At 47.1% G+C, this 25090-nt stretch overlaps 1 protein-coding gene and 1 long non-coding RNA gene across 13 annotated transcripts in view; one reads left to right on the top strand and one right to left on the bottom strand.

Moving 5' to 3' along the window:
• Positions 1-25090, top strand: part of LOC107033899 (uncharacterized) — a 144379-nt gene that overhangs the window by 79834 nt on the left and 39455 nt on the right. For 4 of the 7 annotated variants that reach the window (XR_012059137.1, XR_012059138.1, XR_012059133.1 and 1 more), the window contains 6 exons: positions 11042-11193; positions 14743-14834; positions 16181-16454; positions 18384-18567; positions 20846-20908; positions 21265-21523. This is a non-coding gene — a long non-coding RNA (uncharacterized lncRNA). Of the gene's footprint in view, positions 1-11041; positions 11194-14742; positions 14835-15951; positions 16047-16180; positions 16455-18350; positions 18568-20845; positions 20909-21264; positions 21524-22827; positions 24329-25090 lie in introns of those variants that run through there. The other 3 variants (XR_012059134.1, XR_012059135.1, XR_012059136.1) reach the window with 3 other exon arrangements.
• PLB1 (phospholipase B1) overlaps positions 11518-25090 on the bottom strand; it is a 131556-nt gene continuing 117983 nt past the window's right edge. For all 6 annotated transcript variants that reach the window (XM_072937987.1, XM_031684913.2, XM_072937989.1 and 3 more), the window contains 7 exons: positions 24337-24402; positions 23708-23802; positions 22372-22453; positions 21455-21559; positions 20833-20928; positions 13449-13523; positions 11518-11925 (listed from right to left, as the gene is read on the bottom strand). In XM_072937987.1, the coding sequence (XP_072794088.1) occupies positions 11722-11925; positions 13449-13523; positions 20833-20928; positions 21455-21559; positions 22372-22453; positions 23708-23802; positions 24337-24402 (723 nt within the window). In that variant the 3' untranslated portion in view covers positions 11518-11721. The remainder of the gene's footprint in view (positions 11926-13448; positions 13524-20832; positions 20929-21454; positions 21560-22371; positions 22454-23707; positions 23803-24336; positions 24403-25090) is intronic.

A 25090-nucleotide genomic window follows, 5' to 3' on the forward strand; every position in this document is an offset into this window, starting at 1 on the left:
ACATGGTGTAGCACTTCTCTCTGTGGTGGCTGCTCTTCCAGCCCAGTGAGGGGAAGTTTTTCAGGGGGCCCTGCCTTTCAGTGCCTCAGCACAGATAACAAAGAAAACAAAGGCGGTGCCCTCTAGATGGGGGCTCAGGGTAAACTTAGAGCTCAGTAAAGGAATGCCCTTGGGCATGATATTGCATCAAAATCACACTTGGTCCCCAGGGGCAGCTGTGCAGCCCCCCAGCCTTCTTTGTAGATGCCACAGCGCATTACACCATTTACTTGGCCTGGGGCAGAGTGTGTGATTTAGGGTAGAGCCAGAGAAAGACGCAGTGTGATTTAGTGGAAAGAGCACACTTTTTCAAAAAAATCTACTCTATTGAGGTATAACATTATAATGCACATGTTTTCAGTGCACAATTTGAGTTTGACATAGGTAACCCCATCACAATCAAGATATAAAATAGCCCCATCACCCAGAATTCCCTCCCTCATGCCCTTTTGCACCCAATGCCCCTGCGCCAGCCCAGGGAGTCCACTCACCTGCTTCCTGTCATTGTAGATCTATTTTACCTTTTCTGGAATTTCATATAAATGGAATCACAGATCGTGTACTCTCAGATACTTGGCTTCATGTTTTTGAGATCCATCCGTGTTGTGAGGATCGGTAGTTCATTTTGTTTCACTGCTGAGCAGTGTCCTGTAGTACGGACACACTGCAATTTGTTGGTCCCATTCACCTGCTGTCGGACAGTTTGGCAGTTTCCAGTGTTGGACTCTTATGAGCAAAACTACTGCCATTGTTTTTGTACAACACATTGTGTGGGTGCACGTGTCTTTCCTTTGGAAAAATAATGGGAATATATTACTGGGTCATGTGATAAGGTACATTTAACCTTAGGAAAAGCAGTCAAACTGTTTTCCAAGGTGGTTGTACGATTTTGCACACCCATCAGCTGTGTGTGGAGATTCCGGTTCTTCCACACCCTCCCCAGCACTTCTTGTGATTTGTCTTTTTAATTTCAAGAGCCCGGGTTTTGAAGTCAGACATATTTCAAATTCTAGTTCTGTTCCTTGCTAACCCACAGTGGTGGATGAGTTATCTGAGCTCATAGAGTCCAGCTTCCAGTCTCATTTAAAAAATGAGAATAATACTACCTTCTTTCTGAGGTTGTCATGAGGATATATAATGTTAAAAAGTAAAGCACTTGGCCTTGATCACATGATTTATGTAGAACTTGGGAACTAGGTACAGGAGAAGGGATAGAAGTCTGGGAGAAGGGAAGAGTAAGACACTTTAATAGCAATAGGCTTAATGTTGAAAAAAGGAATGAACACAGAATTTCAAGTTTGAACCTAAGAGTAGTTTAGGGAACCATCAGGAATGCGAAGATAGAAATATAATAACTTGCTGACACATTCTGTTTCACAGACCAACCACACAGTTATTTCCTAAAACCAATAATGTACTTGTTCTCAATTTTTAATGTGTACTGGAATCATTTGGGGTGGAGGTGAGACAGTGGGGTGATGGATTAACACAGGAGAAAAATTTAGCTGGAGAGTTTGTTGAAATACAAATTGCTGACTGTATGCATCCCTGGAAATTCGGATTCTGAACAGCTGGGGTGGGGCCCAGTAATCTACATTTTTACAAGCTCTCCAGGTGATTCTGATGTCAGTGGAACTTGGACTATATCTAAGTATCTTCTCAAGAAAGGTGGGGAAGGTATCTAATCATGCCACGCCTCTACTTAAAACAAATCCTTCCCTTCTACCTATGAGATACTGTCAAATGCACCCTGGGCGAACCTTAGCATGTCTTCCAAGTTTCTTCACGATTTCCTAGGCTCAAGTATAAAGCAGGGTAACACTAGGAGACACTGTTTCTCAAGGAAGAAAAAAAAGTCTCCCTTCCTCTGTTAAGAAAACACTGCCCAATGTTAATGTGAGGAGGGTACATCTCAGGTCCTTAACCAGTTTCACTACCTGTTTCTTCTGATCAGCTCTGAATATTTCCATATTCCCCAAACATTTTGCCATTTATCCTGTAACTCTGTGCAAGGGCTTTTTCTTCCTCCCACTGAAACCCTACCCATCTTTCATAACTTGCTCAAAGTTTCCATTACTTCTAGTCTGAAATCTTCTTGAGTTTTTCTTCATTCTATCTCATGAGGGTCCTCGTAGGCACCTTTTACTCCAGCATTCACTACATTTGTTGACTTGTCTGTTTCTCTGTCTAGCTCAGTGGTTCTTAATTGTTAACATCCACTCCCCAGGACACATAACCCAACCCCACTCCCCAGAGGACACTCCATGCCCATGCCTCATTGAGCAGGAGTCCAGAGGCCAGCTTTAACTTCAGACCACTCTCTTGCATGTAGGAAAGCACGCTGAGTTGCAAGAGTGTTAGGATGATAGGTTGTAGTGAATACTGTGCTTCTTTGATCAGCTGCTCCCTGGAACACAATTCATTTCCACTGACTCATCCCCAAAGAGAATTTATGTAGGAAGACCCATTAGGATGTGGAAGAAAATATTAAATTTTCTACTTATTTGCACTTTTTAACCTAAAAATAAGAAGCTGGCCTTTGTAATACAGTATCTGTAGATTGACCCTGGCATTCTCACGCAAGTGTCACAGGTCACGTACTGTGTGACTGGTTTCCTGGGGGTGACAATGTGAACCAGCACTGAGAGACTGAAAGTGGCTTCTTGCTCAGTTGTCTACTTGCAGTGGGCTGTTAACGATGGTCCTCCCAGGTCACAGAGTTAGAAAGGAGCAGAACCAGAGTTGAAATCTGTCTGACAACAAGCTGTCAGACAAATTAAAGCAACAAGAAAAATGGCAGAGCTGACAGCCCTGACAGTAAGGGCTTTTCAAAGCCACATTGTCAAAGGAAAACAATCATGATCTAAGTGGACCTGACAAGGAGACAAAACAAGATAAACCCCCCCCAAACATTGATTTTGAAATTATCAAGAAGTCTATATTGAGTATGGATTTATATGCACCCCTCCCTAGTAGTAATAAACCCCTCCCTAAGTGCATTATGGTACAGTCAGAATTAAGCTAATGAAATGAAGCCAAGTGGATTAGCAAGACATTTAAAAACTGAGCATTTGGTAACATGTCAGCAAACCACTCCACTTTTTAAAAGCAATGTTTAAAATCATAGCATTCTGAATTCAACACTTCACAAAATTCACCAAACTTACTGATAAATGTTTAGAGGTACGTTTTCCCCCTTTATAAAGTTTTCTTACTAGCAAAGAGCCACATACCATAGTGACTAAAATAAAACAAGGGAAACCACACAGTGCAGAAAGAATAGGTACAAGCTTGTCTGTGCCCACTGTTGGAGGATGCATAGAAAACATTGCCAAGTGTTAGAACAAATTACAAAGTGTTGGGCATTTGGATAAAATACAATTTAAAAAACCAGTATCTCTTAGCCTATGGTGTATGTTGGATGGCTTCAGTTATGAACTGTACATACAGTTGCTCTGTATGTTTGTGTACCATTAAAAAAAATGAAGTGTACCAGTGACGATATATTCTCAACAGAAAATTACTACTTTAATAAAAACAATGCTTTGGAAAAACCATGAAAGTGTCTTCCATTAATAGAGCTACTGCTTTGACTAGAATAAAAAGATTCCTGGGTAAGAGAGCCGTCAACACAGAACCGTCAGTGAAATTCTTTCATTGTATCATTTATTGACACGCTATTGATTGGCAAAGCCAAAAGTGTCTAAATGAGATAGGGTATCATCAGTTTGGTAATCCTTATGAGCCAGGTTTCTAAGTATAATAGAATCCTTACAATGTTTTGTAATGAGATGGGGAGTCACCATGACAATATTTTGGCAGTATGCTTGTAAGAGCCGTCAAGCTTGAAGATGAATTATGCATTTTTAAAATCAATAGACAACTGTTTTAAACTTGCTGACCTTTTCTATGATGCCAACTGGTTGTCGGTAATATGTCACCTAGCAAATATTAAAAAGAAAAAAAAAACCCCAAAAAGAAAAAAGAAACCCAAAACTTATTTCCTGGAAAAGGGGAGGAAGTAATTGCTTTTTGAAAGTAAGTTGTAGAGTGTGGTGAGTGAAGGTGCCCTTTAAAAACAAAGGTGGGGTTGGGAGTTGATTTTGAAAACAGATGTTTGGAATTGTTAGACTGTTCTGTGATTCTGCAGTTGACAAAGGTGAGCGTCCTCCATAGACTCTCATATCTGTGTACATTTTTTAAAAATCAGGAAGAAAACTTTTTTAACCTGGTTTGAAATTTCCAAAACAACTTCATCAGTGGGGTGTGAACCCATTTGTGAAAAAATGGGACACCTTCCAATTAGTTCCCTAAAAAATAAAAAAAAGATTGACATTAGGGAGAAGGGGATTTCCCTAGTGACATTTAGCAGAAATCTTTGTGCAATTGAATGAGAATAGTGATTTAGTTAACACAGCTGACAAGGTACATCTTCTGTTTGGAACAGTGCATCTTTGTGAGGAATCTTTTTTCCCAGCCACGACCACCTTTGAAAGCAAGTTTAGAAAGAAAATTAACCTAATACCAGATCTTGGAATAGTCAGAAAGCTCTAAGTCAAGATTTTGAAAATAGTGAAACATATTCAATCAGAATGCTCTCCTCCTCCCAAATACTACTATTTTAGCAAGAGCAAAACCTTTATTTCATGTTTATCTTCTTCTCTACAAATTTCTGTTTTTGTGAATGTTTTGTGGTTACTATATTAGTACAGTAATGGGTATATATAATTTATTAAAAAAATTTCTATATTGTGGTACATATGCTGACATTTTTTGCAAGTGCGTAATCCAAAAACTGTGGCAATCCCTATGGCAGACTAAAACCCTTGGAGGTGACGCATGCCTTCCTCACCAATGTTTACTCACGGCCCACACAGGACACGTGATAAGCCTTAGTTCCACAGGCTGCCTGGTGGACTGAATGAATGAAGACACCTCCCGGTAAAAATGTTTCTGTCATAGGAACAACATAAATAATCAACTCAGGGGGAAAGTGCCTGAGTACATAAATAAGCATTTGGCAGAGGAACAAAAGCCATCAAATATGAAAACTAAGGCTCATCCTATGAATAATACTAACAGGAGCTCATTTTATTAAGTGTTCACTCCATGCCAGGTGTGTTCTGTGCCTAACACTCAGGGCCTCCCCGAATTTTCACATTTTATTTTATGAGATCCTGTTTTCACCTGTACCTGTGCTGCCTTCTAGAAAGAGGGCTGCCCTGGGAACAATTCTGGAAACTGTTTTCTTGTCTCCTCATGGGACTTCAGACCCAAAGAGATTCCAGTCGTGTGCCCTGCTGTGTAAAGTGAGTTACAGAAATAGAAGTGAAAAAGAAAGGTGGAAATGGAGCCTCCATATATAATGAGATTATCATCGATCTGCCGGTCACAGGAGCTATGCTCTGAACTATTCTTCCAGCAAGTGGAAAAAAACCAAGCTGCCCTGTAGGCCTCCTCAGCTCTGCCCCAGGGCCCAGCGCTTCCTCTCCAGGGGGTTGACACCCCTTGGCCGCTGCCTCCTTTCCTCTCCCCACAGACAGAGGGCAGGGGTGCAGGGAGGGCCTGTCACGCTGGCTTTGTAGAGCACAGAGCACTAGATGCTTTAACGCAGGACCGTCTTTTTTATTTCCAAACCCAGGCAGGTTTAGAAAAGAACTGAAACCAGACTTTGTTATAGTAGAGTCCCCTGGCAGAGTGAGCAGAGCAAACACCTGCCTCCCAGATGATCCGGGGACTAGGTGGTGAGAGCCTGAACTCCTTTGTATCCTGGACCCTGAGATCCACCCCCAGCTTTGAGGAATCAAGATGATAACACCTGAAAGGAGGCTGTACTGTCAGCCTCTTTCAGCGTCCTTCTGGGGTATCGGTAAACGCAAACAATTCAAAGTTGAATGTAATGATGCTCAGAAAGGAACAGTCAGAAGCAGGCTGTGTGGCTGTTCAGTTCTCCTCTGAGTGGGACCCAGGGCTGCAGGCTGGTTCTCTCCAAGGGAAGGGCCTTGTCTTAGGTTGCCAGGGTGAGAATGAGCTTTTACCGGAAGGCCAATAATTTTATTGTGGGCTTAGGCTGAGAACATTTGGAAAATCAAAGTAGACAACATACTGCCGGGGGTGGGGAGAGCGGGACTCGTGGACACACTTTCAGCCCAGTTTTCTCCAGGAGATGGGTTTATCGAGCTCCTCCACTGCCAGACCCTTTTCATACGTTTCCTCACTGAATTCACTAACAGCCTTTTAAGGCAGACATTACCCTTGTTTTATTATCATTGAAGAAATAAGGTTACTTGTAATAATTCAGGATTGGAATCCCTTTTTGCTCCCATCTGATCCCCAGCCATCCTAGTCCCTGAGTCTGCTTGTGCTTGAGACTTGAACTGATCATGAAAAATGAAGTTCAAATGCCTGAAATGCCATCCAGGTTAGTGTGTTTAAGGGAAACCTCTGTTAACTTCCTTCCTTCTCACATCCTCCTCACTTCCTGCTCATCCCACACTGTGCGCCTGTGTACTGATGACCGTAGGACAGTGCAGCCAGGGTCCGATAGGGGTGGACCCTGCTCCTCTCTGGGAAGATGCAGGTCCCGTGGCCCTTGGCTTGTTGCAGTACCAGCTGCCAGAACAATGAGAAGGCTTATCGTGACAAGGCTTCTGGACTTGGCGTAGAATACAGGGGATGCTCACTTGAGTGGCCACCTTTTGCTGAAGCCTGGTGAGCCCTGGCCACCACCTAACAGTGCCTTTCTGCTAAGGAGCTGGGCCCAGTCTGGCCTGCTGCAGGGATGCTGGTTTGGGGCCGGCTGTGTCTGGGACCTGCTCTGATGTGGGATCTCCGTTTCTTTGCTCGGGTCAACTTCGGTGACTTTGTAGTGAACACTCACCAAAGTTCTGGATACAGCCCTCTCCAACTGATCGCGGAATGAATAAGCAGCATAGTAAGTAGCTTTGTTCTGTAAAACATCTTCCTCCTTAATTGTTTTACTTCAAAGATCTGATGAAATATACATATAGAAAAAGTCTGAAATACATATACCTTCAAGCAAGATCTTGTGAAACGACCCCCCATGTTAAGAAGTTGCCATTCTAGTATCTTAGAGCCTTTTCCTACATCCCTCCTCTGCTACCACCTCCTCCCTCCTCTCAAAAGTAACAACTTGACTGGTTTTTATGATAATCATTATATTGATTTCCTTTACTAGCTTTACCACCATCACCATGTGTAAATGGACTCATATTACATGCATTCTCTGTAATCTTCCTCCTTCTCACTCAGCATTTTGTGTAAGGGTCACCCAAGTTGATGAGTGCAGCTGTAGTAACTCATTTTCTCTGATACATGAAGTCTCCATTATATTAATATACCAGGAGTTATTTTTCCAGCCCATTACTGATGAACATTGATCTCATGGTTTCCAGCTTTATTGTTTCTGTGAACAACACTGCCACAAATATTCTTGTACACATCTCCCTAGAGACACACGTTTGCAAATGTTTCTTTGGGAGCTATCTTATCACCTAGGGATGGAATTACTGGGTTGTCAGTTCCCACTTGTTCAACTTTACTAGGCTTTTAGAATACGTCTTATGGCTTTGTGTATTTTCTTATAATTAAAAAAATTAGTTTTCTCCCTAGTTATTTAAAAAATTCATTCTTTTTAAAAAGTTAAAAACATGATTCTCATACGAATACAGGATGAACATATGTCAAAGACTTTAACTCAGCGATTGATGAGGGAACCATTAAGATGGTCACGTCTGGTTCAAAGAAGAGTTTGAGGAATGGAGATTTACATTGTTAGTTGGTCAAAGGAATGCTGAAATGCTGTTGCTAACAGATAAAAAACTGGTTAATGTCTTATAGGGTAATAAAACCATAACCTTGATTTTATCTTTTTCACCAGTCATTAATCCATTAGTCAACATAACTTTATAGTATCTGGGCTCTAATCAAATAGTAAACAATAAGCAAACACAGGTGTATTTTAGATCACTAAATGTTTCTTAGATGAGCTTGTTCAGCAATGACATTGACAGGGCATGTGGTCAGTCTCCTGCCTTCTTTCCAAATTTGGGATATTTTTTCTTAGCAATACTATACTTTGCTTCCAAGTTTGTGGTGTGGATCAAATGAGAATGTATTAAAGTGCTTTGTGTACCATAAGGTGCCAAATATACTTTCATTATTATGGTCATTTCACAAAGCCCCCTGAATAATCTATTGGATTTAATATGGACATGGGAAGGGAATTAATTATTGAATATCTATTTTTAAACTATTGTTTTAATCTCATTTAATTCTTGCAAAAACACTGAAAAGACACCAAATTGGCTTCAGTTTTTCTGTCTATAAGATTGGAATAATAGTAGTACCTATCTCATTGGGCTGTTATAAGAATTAATGGCTAATATAAATTTACTGTTAAAAACAGTGCCTGATGTACAGTAAATACACAAGACATGTTGGTTCACTGAGTGTCTAATCTGTTATTTGAACAAATTTACTGAAGATTACTTTTAATCACAATATATTTTATTTTTAGAAGCTCCATTTGGGTCTTCTTTTAAAAATCTGCTTTATTGAAAAAAATACTTACTGTCTCATGTTTTAAATTCCTTTTGTCTTTCATCTTACAAAACCTACTTACATACAGTCTGTCTTCAATACGATTATGTAAAATGTGGGTCTAATCCTGTCTTTTGTTGTGTCTACCAATTCTCACTGGGATTGTTTCACTTTTTCCTCTAATTAAAAGATTTGCTAGGTGCTCTGTCTCCGCAAAATAGATCTTAGTCTCTACAGTTAATTTTTTAAACCCTAGCTTATTAACTAGAGATGGCTGGGTTCCTCAGGCCAGCTGGGAGCACAGGAACCCATAGTGTCATCATGGCCTTGTGACAATAATACGTGTCCCTCTTTTCTAGATTTTTAATTTATACCCCATTTTTTTGCAGTTCAGCCCAATGCACTGCTAGAGTCATCTGTTTTATATTTTGGGGTTATTCTTCTAGCCTGGAAACCAGTATTCATTTTAATAAATGTCCCATTGTGTGATGAAGTTATCACTCTTGGTCAACTAACTCTTCTGAGCCTTGGTTTTCTCTTCTGTAAAAAGGGGCCGATAACAGGGACATGGAAGTTTAGTTATTGTGCACCACGTCGTCTGTCACAGTGTAAGCATTCTGTATCAACTTTTGTCGGTATTATTTTTCTTTGTACCAGTCTTGCCCCACTAACACGTATAGTCTCAAATCCCATGCAGCCTGATGTTACAACCATTCTAAGAATATAACCACTATTAGTTCCTTGCCCCTTCCACAGTGTGCCCCTAATCTGACTGTGTCTAGCTCATCCGTCCTCAGTTTTTTCTGGGCAGCATCTTTCTTGTCGACCTCTATACACACCGTGCTCTTTCATCTCCCCACTTGGATGGAGTCTTCCCAGCCTCCATGACCTCATTCTTTTCAGCCTCTAACCGAATCAGTTTACCATCCTTCAGAGCTCCACTAAAGTTCCATGTCCTTTATGAAGGCTTTTCACCAAGTTTATTCCATACTAACCTCTTTTTTGAACTCAAAAGCCTCTGCAGAGAGTACCACAGAGTGTAGCTTTCTCAGGATGTGGTGGTTTTGCTCATGGTGTGGCTGTGGCTGTCCTCCTAACTAGACTGAACATTTTCCTACAGGAAAAGGACACGTTCCAGTTCAAATCAGTGTGCTCATGTATTTTTAAATTTTGGCATTTTAAGCATTTATTTGGTGGGAATTGGGGGCCTGGCTGGTGGTTGTGTCCCTCCAGAGAGGATTTCTCTCTATTTCTGCAAGATGTTCCTTGATTACCAATCTGGAACCACATCTTTCATTAATTTTTTTCAAGCTGGGGGCACCTGGATTTTCAGGTAGTGTAAATTTCAACCCCCAACCCAAGTGAGGGTAGACTTGTGGTTATGAATGCTTAGTTCTTTGAAGTAGGAGCTACTAGAATAGAAACTTAAGGGATTTTAAAAAACTGAACTCTGCAACTGAATGGGTTATCTTTATTGTTACACTGAAGTCAGAGCACGAGCTTAGGTGCAATGGTTCTTTAGGGTATGTGTGATTCAGTCCTGGTTTTTCATCCACGGGAAGGTGTGGTGCAGGTATGCTGTTCCCCTTGTACAGAAACAGAAATTGAAGCCAGGAGGACACTCGGACTGGATAGGTCCTCTGGGGGATGATGAAATAAGATGATGGACCCTCATGGGAGGAAGACAGACAGTCTTCATCCATACATTATTCCCCAAACCCATCTCTGGCCCTCTCCCCTTCCCCAACAGTCCAGACCCTGCCTCAATTCTTCATAGAGGAGAAAACCACCCACTTTCGTGGGTAGAGTATTTGAGTCGCAGAGAACTTTTATACAGCTCCTTGTTTTTCAGCTGTGCTGAGAGACAGGCGAAATGGCTTTTTTTCTTCCAATTTTATAGATGAGGTATCTGGGAAACTGGGGCTCAGGTTTGGTGATAGGATTTGTTGGGAAGGCCACACATTCAAATGGTCCATCTGGAATTCTCTCATTCTTTGCCATCTCAGGCTTTGGGATCTGGGAGGTACTCAGAATGTTGATAATGGATTTTTGTTTGGGTTTTACTGACGTGAAATCCCCATGACACACAATTAGCCATTTTAAAGTGAACCATTCAGTGGCATTTAGTGCAGTCATCATGTTGTACAATCACTACTTCTATTTTCAAAACTTTTTCATCATCCCTCTCTCTGGGATGTTGTGCAGAATGGAAGAGATTATCTGTGTCCGACATCCAGCTCAGGGCCTCACCCCTGGTAGGGGCTCAGTGAGTGGGGGCCTGTATCATCAGACTCTGTCTAGCTCTCTCATAAACCTGGTAATATAGAGAGAGGAATTCTTTGCTAAATTTAGCACTTTGAGAAAATCAGGTTGAGGGTATGTGAAGTATTCATGTCCCAATCATTTTTTAAAATGACATTTTAAAATTTGCTCTCTTCAGGAAACCTTCCCCAAGGAGCTCCTGTTCTTGAAAGCAGCTGGACACATTGACCTACCACTGCCTGAGTCCTGCATCACATACTGTCACAGAGCATCTTAGTTTTTGGAAAGAGTTTGTCTTCTCTGCCAGGCCATGACATACTCAGCCTTGAGGTAGGTACCACAGTGCTCTACCTTTTCCTGGGTACAAAAAAGGTGCATAACAGGTATGTGTTGGATTGTCTCATAGTGGCCAGCCAGCTCCAAAATTCCCACCACCGCCTGGTGACCAGCGTTTTCCCCACATTTGAGATAGTGGTGTGGTGACTGACGAGGTGATTGTTGGGAGCAGGGCTGGAGCCTGACTGGGGCGGTCTGGGCTCTGGTTGGCCTCCCTTGGACAGCTCTGGCTGAGACAGGACATGCGAGGTTCTGGCTCCCACACCTGTGCCGCACAGCCGATGGAAGGTGAGAGCTGCAAGCAGGCTAACCCAAGAATAGAACAGCTTTAGTCTTTATTTAAATGTGCCAATTTCAGGAGCAAAGGTCTCAGGCCCCAAGAAGTTGTGACTGTCCCTTTGGCTTCGTATGTCACCAGGTGTTGAAGTGAGGTGAAGTGAGGGCCAGGGGTGGCTGAGGTAGGGGTTGGTGGGGAGCGTGGCTGGGGAAGTTAGGATGGGAGCCTGCATGTGGCTGGCAGGCCTAGAAACGCATCGTGTTCAAATCGATGGACAGATTTTCCCTCTGGCGACCTCTCAGGGCTCTCCATATCATCATTGCACTGACACCAACCACCAGGCCGCCTCCTGCCGCCACTGGCAGGGCCCAGGAGAGCACCTGGGGGCCTGCTTCAGCCTGGTCTTGGAGCAGCTGACTGTTCCTCAGGGTACGGAGGTAAGGGCTCTCCTGGGGAGGAGGAGAGGGTCAGGGTTAAGGGCCTGAAGACCATCCATCTGAGGCCTGCTTACTGCCCCTCCCAGAGACAGCACAATAATCTTGGTTCCACCACTCTTCCCTGTTTGTAACACACCTTCATCCACGCTGTGCTCAAAGCCAGTGCCCATCCACTCACCCTGTGAATGAGGAGGGGTGTCCGAAGTGGCCAATACCTAGCCACAACTTTTGGTTTCTTACCGACATCAACTTCCCTGTTAATTTTGCAAGGTTGGAAACTGACAGGTGACCCATGGGGAGCTGGCAGAGCCCCACCTCTGTTTCCTCCAGGCCCCTACTGGACAACTAGTCCCATTCTCCCAGCCCAGGGGTGCCCGGGAGCGGGAAAGGCGGGTGGAGGGACAGCTGGTTCTGTAGTAGATGAAGAACCCAACATGTGAAGGACCTGCCTCCCTGGAATCTTTCCTCCCTCCCACTGATGGTGTGCTTGCCATGGGGAGCCCAGTGCTAGGAGCTGGGAGAGTGCCTGGGGGTTCAGATGTGACATCTGTCATCATCCATTTGGGAGATAAGACGTGTTCAGAAACAATCACATCACAAAGGAGCCTGAGTCAGTGCTTGTGAGGTGCACACAGAAAAGAGAGACCAACAGAGGTGTGTGTCTGGAGCGGGTACAGGAGGGTGAAATGAGGTGAACGGCAGCCTGGGGAGGGCAGCATCTGGGCCTTGCAGGATGTGAGACATTCCTGCAGGCGGAGATGGGGGACGTGCCTCCTTGAGGAGCCAATGGCAGAAGTGAGAGCACAGATGGGGGCCATCGTGGGGCTTCTCTGGGAAGATGCTCTGTTTTCCGGGAGCAGAGTGCGTGCCTAAGGTGGTAGAGGAAGAGGGGCCTCCGTCTGGACTCTCTTCAGTGGGCACAGGGACCAGGCTTCAGGCAGCCTCGAAAAGACTGGAGTTCCTTCCAGGTGGGCTGCTCTGTGTCAGGCAGTGATTACAAGATGGACGGAGAAGGGAGGAGGGAGAGCCAGGGAAGAGGTAGGGGCTTGGTCAGTGGTCCGGGTGAGGGCCGTGCGGGCCTGGAAACTGGCAGTGTTGGAAAGGGAGGAAGAGGATGCAGCCTCCCGGCACAGACACACGGTGTCTCATTTCTCTTTGCCTTCTGACCCTCTGCTCTCGGTAGCCTTCCTGGCAGGGGAGGCCCCCTTGACATATGCTTAAGACGGAGGATGCCCAGGCTCCCCGGGATCATGGGAATAATGAGGTTCTGGCCAGTGCTTGCTCATCTTCCTCCCCTTAGGGCCTCTTCCTGCTTCAGCGAACCCTCTGCTTCCTCCCTCCCCTCACTCACCCTGAGAAGGCGCCGAGAAGCATGGGGCAGTGAGGAGAGGTGAGATTTGAGAATGGTGGTAGTGAGTAGAACGTGCATGATGTAAAGCCTCCCAGGGGACTCTTGCGCCTCCAGGTGGCCAGGAACCTCCCCCAGCCCCAACCCGGGCACCTGTTCCCCACCCGACAGGTGGGACCTTACTCACAGAAGACGGGCACTTGAGTTTGGTTCTGCTGTAGGTGAAGTTGTTGGAGGTCGTCTTACCGCCAACTGGTTCCAGCTGAGGGAGAAAAGGAAACCCTGATTCCCTCCCAGACTAGGGGAGAGCCCCCCATCGGAGGCGTATCTCACAGCGGATTCCCTCCCTTTGCAAGGCTGAAACCAGCACAGGGGCAAGACTCATGGCAGAAATTAGCAGCCCCGCGGCTGGAGCTGGACCTGACCTCTGACTCACAGAGTGGCAAGTCAGAGTCCATCAGAGCAGTGAGACCCTGAGTCTGTGTCTTGGATTTATTGAGGAGGACACTGAGGCCCAGGAGAGCCGGGCTGGTCCAGAGGCTCCACTGAGTAGATGGGAAGGCAGGGCCCAGAACCTCCATCTCCTGCTTCCCTTGTGGGTGGGTGGCTGTGATTGCAGACACTGCATTTTCAACTTTATAAAATGGTGATAATCATATTTACCAACTTCGTGAAGTGTGTGGGGCTAGTCAATTTCAGGAAAACTCGGAAAACATGCTGGTTACCATGACACCGTTACTACACTTGGCTTGTCAACCCGAAGAAACTGGAGTTTTCTCACTTGAGCTACTTCTGGCTGTTTTCCGCATAGATGAAAAGGTTTACTTGAAATATCCTGGGAGCAGTTGTGGTTCAAGGAGGTTCTGCTTAATGCCTTTCATCCTGGGGCCCTCTGAGAATGAGCTGGAAGCTGCTGTAACCACCCCTTCCCCTGCCCCCTAGCATCTTTGGCCTGTAGCCTGTCTCCTGACATGTGGCCAGCACCGAGGAGAATGAATCCCTGGCACTCAGCCATTCAGGCTCGGTCCTGAACGTCTAGGCTCCACCCATCATATAACCTGCTTCCCTACCTGTCCCTGACCTCATCAGCTCCTGACTCCCAGGTACTGCCAGTGAGGGAAGTGAAAGTATGCTATGCCAGCTAATGACCACCCCTGGCCATGACCTTGCTTTTTGTTGGCTTAAAGCCTTTCACACCTGCTTGTCAGTAACAATTAGAGGCGGAAGGGCTGCTCTGGTCCTGGGAGAGACACCACGGTGACTGGACACAGCACGGTGGGCACATCGGCTGGGGGCCTGGCTCTGCTGATGAGCAGTGTGGTGCCTGAAAGACTCCTGAAATGCCCCCAGGTTGGGCAGAGGCATTAAACCCTGTCCTGAAAATTCCACGTTTGGTTGTTGTGAACATCAAAGGAGAAGATGAAACGTGTGAGCAGGAGGCGGCTGACGTAAGTAAGACAGTATTATTTCTACTATCACAGAACCACCTAGTGACAGAACGAATGCCGCAGATCAGGTTGGCTGATTCCCAGTGATATTCCAGGAGCCCAGGAACAAACTGGTGTAGAAGAAGGTAATGATCATATGGGTTTGATGATTGTATCAGTTTCTCCCTTTCCTCTGGTTCGTTGGCATCAGTGCACAACCCACTCTATCTCCCAGCCTTTAACTGTCCCCCTGGTCCCACCCTCCTCCAGCTGCCTTCACCACTGCTCTTCATAACTTTAGGAAGAATCGTTTGTAGCCACTGGTCGCGCTTGCCAACCTCCCATTCTAATACCCATTCCAATAGGTTCTTTAGTCTCTGTCACTTGACTGAAGCTCTGGTGAAGGTCACCAATGACCTCCATATTGCCGATTCAGTGGGCATTTTTTTTGGTCTTCATCTTGCTTGACTTTTCAGCAGTATTTGTCCAAGTTGATGCCTCCCTTTCAAAATACTTCTCTTGGCTCCTGTGACACGCACCTTTGTTTCTTCCTACCTCCCCACTCTCCTCATCTGTCCCTGGGTCAAAAGTTGGAATGAACACCCTAGGGCTTGGCAGGTGGTCCTCTACTTTTCCCACCTAGTCTTTCTCTAGGAGCTCGCAGTCAATCCCATGGTCTTGAATACCACTTCTGTGCTAATAACTGCCACGTTTCCCCGCTAAATCTCCATTCCTGACTATCTCTGAGCTCCAGAATCATACATTTAACACCTTACCTGATACCTCCAGGTGGATTTCCAGGAGGCAGCTCTTACTTACCATGTCCAAAATGAGAACTTTTGATTTTTACCTTCCCAGCCCTATGTCTCTCTGCATGTGTCCACCATCTGTCCAATTTCCTTAACCCCAAACTCAAGTTATCTTTTGTTCCTCTTCTATTTCATCACCAGCCAGTCCAAGACACATCTATATACCTGATCACTTCTCTCCTCCTCTGCTGTCACCCTGGTCCTGGCCACCTTTATCTCTTACGTGGACTTTAGCTTCTGAAAGGTCTTCCTAATTCCACTCTTGCTTCCCTCTAGTCAATCTAAACAGTGGCCAGTGGGCCGACCAGATCAATGGCTTTCCATTTCAAAGCCCTCCCAGGACTTGGCCCCTGCTGTCGCCCACCTCTCTGCCCTTGCTCCCTCCCCTCCAGCTGCACTGGCCTTGATGCATCTCAGACACTTCAAACTCATTCCTGACTCTGGGCCCACACAGGTCCTGTTTCCTCTGCCTGGAACACTCTGGCCCGGGACCTCTGCACGCCTGGCAGCCTCTCGACATTCAGTTCTCAGTTCACATGTCCCCCTCTGGTGAGGCCTCCCTCTCCCCCTCCCTTACTCTCTGTCACATCACCCTGTTTTTGTTTTTGTTTTTTTAAACCCTGCATGTTGTCAGAAATTACTTTGATTTGTTTGGGTTTTTTTTAATCTCTTTTCTCTACCAGACTGTGAGCTGCACGGGAAGCGGGGACAATCTTTTCCCAGCACCTGAAGCAGTACCCGCTGCATAGGGCACTCCAGAAATGGATGGATCAACTGGAGTCACGGAGACCTGGAAGACGGGGCCTGGGACTGGCCATGGGACAGGAGTTGTGTTTCCTAGAACCCGTCTTTCCTAAGGTGGACCCTGAGGACATCAACCATGTGGCAAATGACTGCGACAAAGCAGGGGGCAAGGTGGGCCTCCAGTCTGCTCTGGGGACTCAGCTGGTACCTGAGGTGAGTGCTGATGTGGGTAAGAGCTAGCCAGGAGAAGGGGCTGAAAGGGCCGCGGGAGACAAGGAGAAAGCAGAGTAAACCCACAGAGGCATGTAGGAGTGAGGTGATGTTGCAAGCTGCACTCCTGGCTGGATGGCCAAGTGCAAATCCAGGGGAGGCCGAGCGGCTGCTGGAGAGGTTAACTGGGGCCAGGTCGCAGAAGGCCCAGGGTGCTGGGCTGAGGGGTTGGCCTTTCTTCTTCAGGGAAGGCCAGACCTTGGAAGTCCGAGTGACCTGGTCAGATTTCATTAAGGAAGACTGCTGTGGTTGCCCTGTGGCAAACAGATCTCAGGCAGTGGTTCGCAAACCACATATAACAATATCACCTGGGGCGCTTTTAAACTGTACTGAGCCCAGGTGCTATCCCAGACTGAGTCAGAAGTTCTGGAGGGTGAGACCCAGACACTGGCATTTTTTTTTAAAGTGAACTTTTTACTGAAGCTAACATATGTAGAGAAACAAGTACAAATCACAAGTGAGCTACTGATAACTTGTGGTGAAATGGGCTTGCCCACGTAACTAGCATCCAGATCAAGGGACAGAGTAACATCAGTTCTTGGAAGCCCCCTCCTCCTCTCTTCCAGTACAGTTCATCCCCCAGTAAGACCATGCATTAATTCTCTTGTTTTTGAAGTGTGTGTGTGTGTGTGTGTGTGTGTGTGTGTGTAGTTGCATATTGTTGCATATTGTATTCGCAATGCTGTAAGCTATTCTATTGTATGAAGGTACCACGGTTTGTTTATCCAATCTGCTGCTGGTAGGCATTTGGGGAGTTTCCCATTTAAGGACTGTGAATAGGGCTGCTATGAAAATTCTGTTGTGCCCATCTTTTGGTGAATCCGTGTCTACCTTTCTGTTAGGGACCTACATCGGAGTGAAATTGTGGGGTCACAGCAAATACATATGTTCAGCTTTAGTAGATATTCCAAGGTTTCCCAAAGTGCTTGTAGGTAATAATTGTTTTTAAAAGTCCCCAGGTCATTGTCATACACAGCCAGGGCTGATTATTGCTCTTCTAATGGCTGTAAGCCTGGAGACAGGGATGCCAATTAGGAGACTAGCATTGTCACCCAGCGCCCGGGGAGATGTCAGTGTTAGCTGAGAGGGAGCAGGCAGCCATGGGGGAAGAGACATCAGAAAAGAGGAGGAGAAATTATTCATAAGAAGACAAGAGGAGGAAAATGTTCCCTAGTGCTGTTGATGTTTCTGGCTTTGTGAAAGTGTCTGGAGAAGGAGGCAGAAACTGTTCAGGGAGATGAAACATTTTCAAGTATTTGTTGCCACAGTGGGGTACCCGAGGTGTCAGCCAAAGCCTGCAGACACTATGTCATAGGACCCTAATTACGAGACATGAATTCACCAGTTACACATGTGCTTATCAGATTGGGAGCTGGGAGGCAGGGTGGTGCTGTGGCCGGGCCACTTGGCCATTAGACCTGGGTTCTAATCCCTGTTCTGCCACTAACTGTCTGTGTGGTCCTGGACAAACTGCCCCATGTCTCTGTATTTCAGTTACAGAACATCCTGGCTAGATGACCTCTGAGATCCGGTCCAGTGCTATTGGTTTCTTATTAATTTTCTGTCACTCCAGGGGTAAAATTCTAGTAAGAAAGATGATGATCTGAAAAGTTGGCATAATGCTGTAGCTTTATATCTGAGATGGCTCTGGATGAAAACACTGGACCATGTCATTATTTCCCTAAACGCTATAGCACAGGAAAAGATGCTGTTAGATGATTTTAGATTTGTTTTACTTTTAAAATTTGGGGCATGGCTGAGACAGTGCCTGGTGAGCCATGGGCAGTCTCATAGTATAAATAATATGGCTCCATGGCAGTATTCACCTTTTGTTTACAGATCTAATCCCTCCCACTTGCTTTTATGAAACAGAAGCCTCTCACCTGGGTAGATGGGAAGAACTACTGAGCTGCTTTGGAAGAGAAGGCCAGAACCACATTAATTCGCTCAGAATGAGACCAGTGGGCCCTGTCATGTTCAAGTTATCAACATGGCCTTTAAGCCCCAGGAGGCCCATGAACGGTCCTGGCAGTAAGAAGGCTCAGAATGCCACCAGGTAGGAAGACCACACCTTGATGGGAATGCTTGGGGTAGGGAAGGGCTAAGGGCTTAGCATTCCTGCCCCTCCTGGGAATCTGTGGATTTCCCTGTATTCACAGGGGGATACATGGGACCATGTGTAGATATGCAGTCTTTGAGGGGAGTTTAAAGGAATGGAGGAACTCTGCCACTGCAAGACGACTGGCCTCCAAAGCAAAAAATTTTCAAAAAAAGAAACTGCTCTCAGGAATTACAGTGTATAAACTTTGGTTAACTTTGATTTTAAAAATTAGGATGGAGGTAGGGTTGGGAGGGAACTCAGACATTTTGTGAAGTCACACAGAGACAGACAAATATATGATATCACTTACATGGAGAATCTAAAAAATAGTACAAATGAACTTATTTACAAAACAGAAACAGATTCACAGACAGAAAACAAAACAAACTTATGGTTACCAAAGGGGCAGGGGGAGGGAGTGATAAATTAGGAGTATGTGATTAACAGATACAAACTACTGTATGTAAGATTCTACTGCATTTCACAGGGAACTATATTCAATACCTTGTAATAACCTATAATGGAAGAAAATCAAAAAGAGTATATATATATATATATATATATATATATACTCTTTGTGTATATATATATGTATATACACACACAAATGAATTTTTGTATATATATACACACACACACTAATGAATCACTTTGCTGTACATCTGAAACTAACACAATACTGTAAATCAACTATACTTCAATTTAAAAAAAAGACGTTTTGATTGCAATTCTGAGTCCTAGGCTGACAGATGTGATGAAAGTTCTAAGAGTGGGCAGAATGTGATGTCAACAGGAGGAAAACACCGGGAAAACAAAAGCAGAGGAAGACTGAGTCTGCAGTTAAGTAGGCCGAGGATAAAACCTCCTCCCATGCTGTCCTGAGAAGAGGAGGTTGCTAGAGAGGAGGAGGTGGCGTAGCTAAGGAGAAAGTCAACACTGTGAGTCAGCCGAGTGAGACACTGGACATACTGGGCGAGCGGACAGCTGTGGGAATATTTGCACAGTGCTGGTTGGCAGCGCCACAGTGGGCCTGACACTGCGATAAAAGGAGCAGGAGTGGGGACTGTTCCGTCACCATGGGAGAAATGAGGGAGCATGCAGGTTGGGGTGGGGATTGGGCTACCCGCTGAGCCTAGATCAAAAGAAGCCAGTGGGTTGGAAAGGCATTTCATTTGCTCTGTGCAGGAGGATACAGCTCTCAGGGTGAACAGTCAAGCTCTGTGCAAACACAGCTGATTGTCCAGTAGTGAGTGGCCAGACATAAAGGGCAGAGGCAAGGCACAAGGCTGGGTTGTTCCTGTGGCCCTGGGCTGTAGGTTCATTTCATTAGGTCCCCATTCTCCCCATCAGAAAAGACTAGAATAGGTGGCAGCCAGGGGAAACAGGCTGAGGGGCTCTTTCCTCTGTGATGTGTAAGGAAATAATAGTTGGGAGTGTGTCGAGACTGGAGTAACAGGGCTGACATCTGTTGAAGGCCTATTATTGTGCTGGGGGCTGTGTATACATTTTTGTTATTTTTGTAGATGATATTGATACAAATGGTTGGAGAGAGATCATTTGCCCATGGTCACACCATTAAGGGGTTGAAGCTGACATTCTGATCCCGTCTATCTGATGACAAAGTTATTCCCCAGCAGCATGGGGACATTCCCGAAAGAATAACCTCCTTTGTCCTACATAATAGTATCTCCAAATCCAGCTAGTTAGGGAAATATTTAAGGTGTGAACTCATGCAAGATTACTGGGCAGATAGGAGCTCTGAATGAGTCTTCAACATGAAGTACTTGGGGATGAAGCCAAACAAAGCAAAACAACAATAGAATCAAAACATCATAGTAATAATTGATTCCCCCAACTTCTTAAGAAACCCTGGTTATGCTTCTCACTATCTGTTAATTTGAGTTTCTATCTATGTGAAAGCAAAACAAGTATACGGTGTCAGCACTATAGCAGTTAGAGGGCTAGAGTGGGGAACCGGGAACCCAGCAGATTCCCTGAGTTGAAGGAGATAAAGCTGAGCCTGGGGGAAAGTAAGGTAGCTAGAGCGAGGGCTAGCTCAGCGGGACAGGGTGAGAGGGAGAGAAGGATAGAGGGAGATTTTGAACTTCAGGGAGAAAGGAACCATGTCAGTCAGCAGGTTTGTTGTTACGGGAAAGAGAGCAGTATCCTGGGGTTGCCCCCCGCCCCCGGCACAAGCTGGCTGGACCCTCCGGCACTCACCATGTTGTTCCAGAGAGCGATGGCCATCTCTGCATGCCCGCGTTCTGAGAAGTGGAAACAGTCCTCAGAGAAGAAGGTGAGGTCAGCGCCCCCTCGCTGTGAGTAGAGACAAGGGGATTATCTTCTGGGACAAGGGCACTGCTACCTGCCCCCCAACCCAGCAGTGCCCTGAGCCTTTTCACTTTCATCCCTTCAAGTCTGCTGCCAACTGGCCCCAATATTGATGGAGAAACTCCCTGATTTGGGAATTTTTATTTTTTAAAAAGTATAGCCATCCATCGCCCATCCCTCTGCCTTCAGCCTCTCTGCCCTAATAGTTGAAAAGGAATAATAACATTTTTTGGAAGCTTTCCATTTTATCCCAGTCCAGTAAATCACAGGGCCATGCCTGGAAAACTTGGCCACTGTTAATTTTCTCCTTTTCTTTCCAAGTACATCTAAGCTCTAGTGATGCCCCCCCCTAAAAGGTGGGGAGCAGGGAAAAGGAGGAAAAGCAGAAAAAGCAACTCCTTGGGAGCACTCTTGGAGAGAGATGGCCCAGAAAGTCCCACAAAGAGAAGGAAACACATTGCCTAAGATCTGGCTTCTACACACGCGCCTCCCAGACATGCCCGCGGCTTACGTCATTCAGAGGGACGAGAGTGTTCTGGAAGAAAGGCTGCACGACCACGGCGAAGTCCTCGCGCTGCAGGTACTCGTGCTGGTAGGAGAACCTGGAGAGGCCGCTCTGGGGATGGGGAGAGAGGCTGCTCAACCTCCCGGCAAGGCTGGGCAGGCAAGGCTGGGCAGACGGGGTCTGTTCCTGTGGGCTTGGGTGGGTTGTGTCGGGGGCCAAGTGGTTCAAAGGAGCTGCTTCGGTGCACCTGCTTAGTTTGTACCAGGCGTGGGCACCACCCTAGCTCCTCTCTGAAATGAGTGTCCATGGTTTTTGGATTAAGTGCCAAAATATGGACCATAAAAGGGATAGACTAGATGTGCTTATCCTCAAGGAGCTTATAATCCATCTGGGGAAACGTGAGACGAGATGTAAAAACCACGAGAACCAAGTAGGGCTTTGGGTCAGCAAAGTGCTGGCGGAAGTTGCCACGGGGAGCTATGTGAGGGGGCAACTCCTTAGAGGAGGTGAGAAGACAGGTCCTGCTCATGAGATGGACACGCTGCAGGGAGGTGGGGAGTGGGCAGGTCAAGGGAGGGGCAGCAAGAGCAGAGATGGACTTGAGAAGCTAAGGAGGGAGGGAGACCAAGGGCAGTGAACACAGCCCCTCTCTCCTCTGGGTAGGGGATGGTGCCACCTCTGGGAGCTGAGAGCCGCTCCCCTGCTCAGGGCTGAAGAGGGTGGGGAGGCAGGGTTCTCCTAGCTCCCTTGCTGAGGTTCCCTGCCCCCACCCCCCAGCACTGGTGTTTGATTTGCCTGGATATGCATTTTGGGGGCTAGGATCTGCCTTGAGAGAGTGGCCTTGCTCACCGCATACTTTCAGAATCCTTGCTGTAGGAGTAAAGATGGATTGTGGGGTGCAGGGAGAGGGGGGGCAGGTTCACCTGGAAGTTCCAGTTCACTGTCTTCAGTTTCTGCATCTCCGGGGAGTTCTCCTGGGAGCCTCGGAGGCAGGTGCAGTTGCTCCTGGGAGACAAGCAGTCCTGTGGCTGTGCCCCGGGGAGGCTGACACCACCCCCCGACCCCCAGAAGCTGCTGGACCCCTTGCTGCCTCACGGGGGAGGTTGGCCACACACAGTTGCCCCCACAACACAACCTTGTTGCCTCTGGAGCCCAGGTCACAGAACTGCAGCTCAGGGGCACGAGGTCCAGAAGGTGGAAGAGTTGGCACCCAATGCCCAGCTCTCCTGTGGACAGGCTGCCCAATTGGCTGCTCTACCCAAGCCCGCGGCTCCTAGGGTTGCTGTGGAGGAGGACTGGGGAGGGACAGCGCTGGGGCTTTGGGACGACTGCCATGGTGGCCCAGCCTTTCTTCCTCCTGTTCCCATCTCTACCTTCAGCTGTTTCGGACTCGCCCTCGGGCTGCAGAGTGAGGGGGTCTCTTGGGCAGCTGGGGAGGGTCAGCCAGCAGCCTCCAGCCCTTGGCATCTCCATGTGGGGCCAAATTCCAGGAAGAAAGGGAACCACCTGGTCACCTGCCCAGCAAATCTGGCCCTGATAGGACTCCTCCGCCCCTGCAGAATCTCCTCCCCCATAACAGCAGTCACAAGGACTTTGACCCTTGGGCCTCAGAAGATGGTGACTTTCTACAGGGTCAGAGCTGAGCTTCAGTAAGATTCCAGCCCCAGCAGGAATTCTCATCCTGCACGTTGTACCTTAGCTCCAAGCCTGGCTTTCAAGGACAGTCCTATCAAGGATGTTATAAAAGCTGCTGTTTCCTGAGTCCCTGCCCCACGGGGACCATGCATTTTACGGGCATTTCTGAAAGGAGACTTTACAGGTGGGAGTAAAAGGCCCAGAGAATTTGTGTGGTTTGTACAAGGTCCGTAGCTTCTCAATGGCAGAGCCAGGATTTGAGGCCAGATACGGCTGTCTTGAAACCTCCTTGCCTGGTGCTGCCTCTCAAATACGGAACAACTCGCTGAAGTTGGAGTCTGGCATCACAGACAATGTCAGGGGCCCTTACGGATCATTTGATCTGTCTGCCTCACTTTTCAGAAAAGCAAACTCAGGTCCAGAGGAATAAATTGACTTACGTACAGTAAGCATTCAGTAATGTAGCGGCATTTCCAGATGGGTTCCCAAGCCCCTGGCTAATTGCTGATGTCTGCCTGCTGGCCAGGCCTGTCTGGCTCTGCCTGCATGGGTCTCACCCCCTAGCAGCTGTGAGCCCTGCTCTCCCCAGGTGCCTCAGCCCTGGGGCCACGTACGTGTACTTACTGGGCAGCCAGTGGCATGACACATTTCCCGCCTTGGCCCTGGTGCAGGCCAGCCAGCTCCATGACCTCCACCAAGTTGACGAAAGCCCTTGGAAGCTGTGGGGAGCAGAAGGGTGGGTTTTAGAAGTCTCCAAGCAGTTTTAGAGGGCACTGGTCACTGCTTATGAGAGCCTGGGGGGATCATCTACACTCTCATGTCCCCCTCCTCAGTTTAACCAATAAACTGAGGCCCAGAGAGGGAACATGCCTTTTATTATCTCTTGGAACCTTCTTTATTGACCCCACTTTACAGACTGGCAATTGGAGACACAGAAGCCACTTGCTCAAAGTCCCAGTGCTAGTAAGCCACAATGCCTGGCTACCAACCAGGCCAACTGGCCCCAGAAACAAGTTCTTTGCCACCAAACCACACAGTCAGATCCAGTTAGAATCCTCCCCTTAGATGAGCTGGGCAGCTACCTCCCTCCCATCCCGTCCAGGTACCTGCTGGAGGTGGGGCTGTGCTCAGCGTGCATCTTGCTGAACACAACTTGTCTGGACGCACCCAGGGAGCAGCCCCTGGTGAGTGAGCATCCAGCCAGGCTGCTGGCAGGAAGTGGGGCCCAGGAATGTGCCACTGCGCTTTCCTACCTCCTTGTAGAAGATGTCCAGGGCCTGTTGGATGTGCCGAAGATACTCCCCGGGCGAGTAGGCCTCCTGTGAAGAAAGAACGGTTCTCTTCAGCCCCTGGGCTGCACACTGAGAGGAGGAGGAGAATAGCCTGATGCCCAGCACAGAAGGGCACTGGACGGGCTGGGAAACCCAGCCCTTGTTGCTGGTGGACAGTCTTAGAAGAAGTCACGCACCTTGACCCTTAGCTAGACGCCATGAACAGTCCCCACCCCACCCTGCTGCATAGTTTCTCCAACCCAAAGGCAGGCCCTGTCTGTGCTGGGCCACACCGCCTCCTGCTCCATCCCACTGGCCTCTGCCTTCCCAGCCACAACAGGACCCCCGTGGCCATGTTCTCTTGTTCCTCTGACCTTTGGCCTGTGCTGGCCCTGCTGTCTGGAACCCTCTGCACTGCCTCCCCCGACTCAGCCCAAGGGTCCCACCTCTGACCCATTTCCCAACTGGAGGCTGATTTGGCCTGAGTTAATCCTGGTGGTGGTCTTGGGGTCCTTTCCACAAAAAGATGCTCTCAGGAGCGTAAACCTGTTTGCGTGAGGGACAGGAATTGGGGGGGGTCACTTCTGCCTCTAGATTCTGGGCAGTGAGGGGAAGAGCCCCTGGGTGGGGGAGGCTGGTTCTCATCAAGAATTTGGTGACTGTCTCTGAGCCACAAGGAATGATAAATGCCTTCTCCCTGCTGCCTGTGGCTGTCAAACATTCTACCACGACCTTT

Source organism: Vicugna pacos, chromosome 15 (genome assembly GCF_048564905.1).
Source record: "Vicugna pacos chromosome 15, VicPac4, whole genome shotgun sequence".
NCBI lineage: Eukaryota > Metazoa > Chordata > Mammalia > Artiodactyla > Camelidae > Vicugna > Vicugna pacos.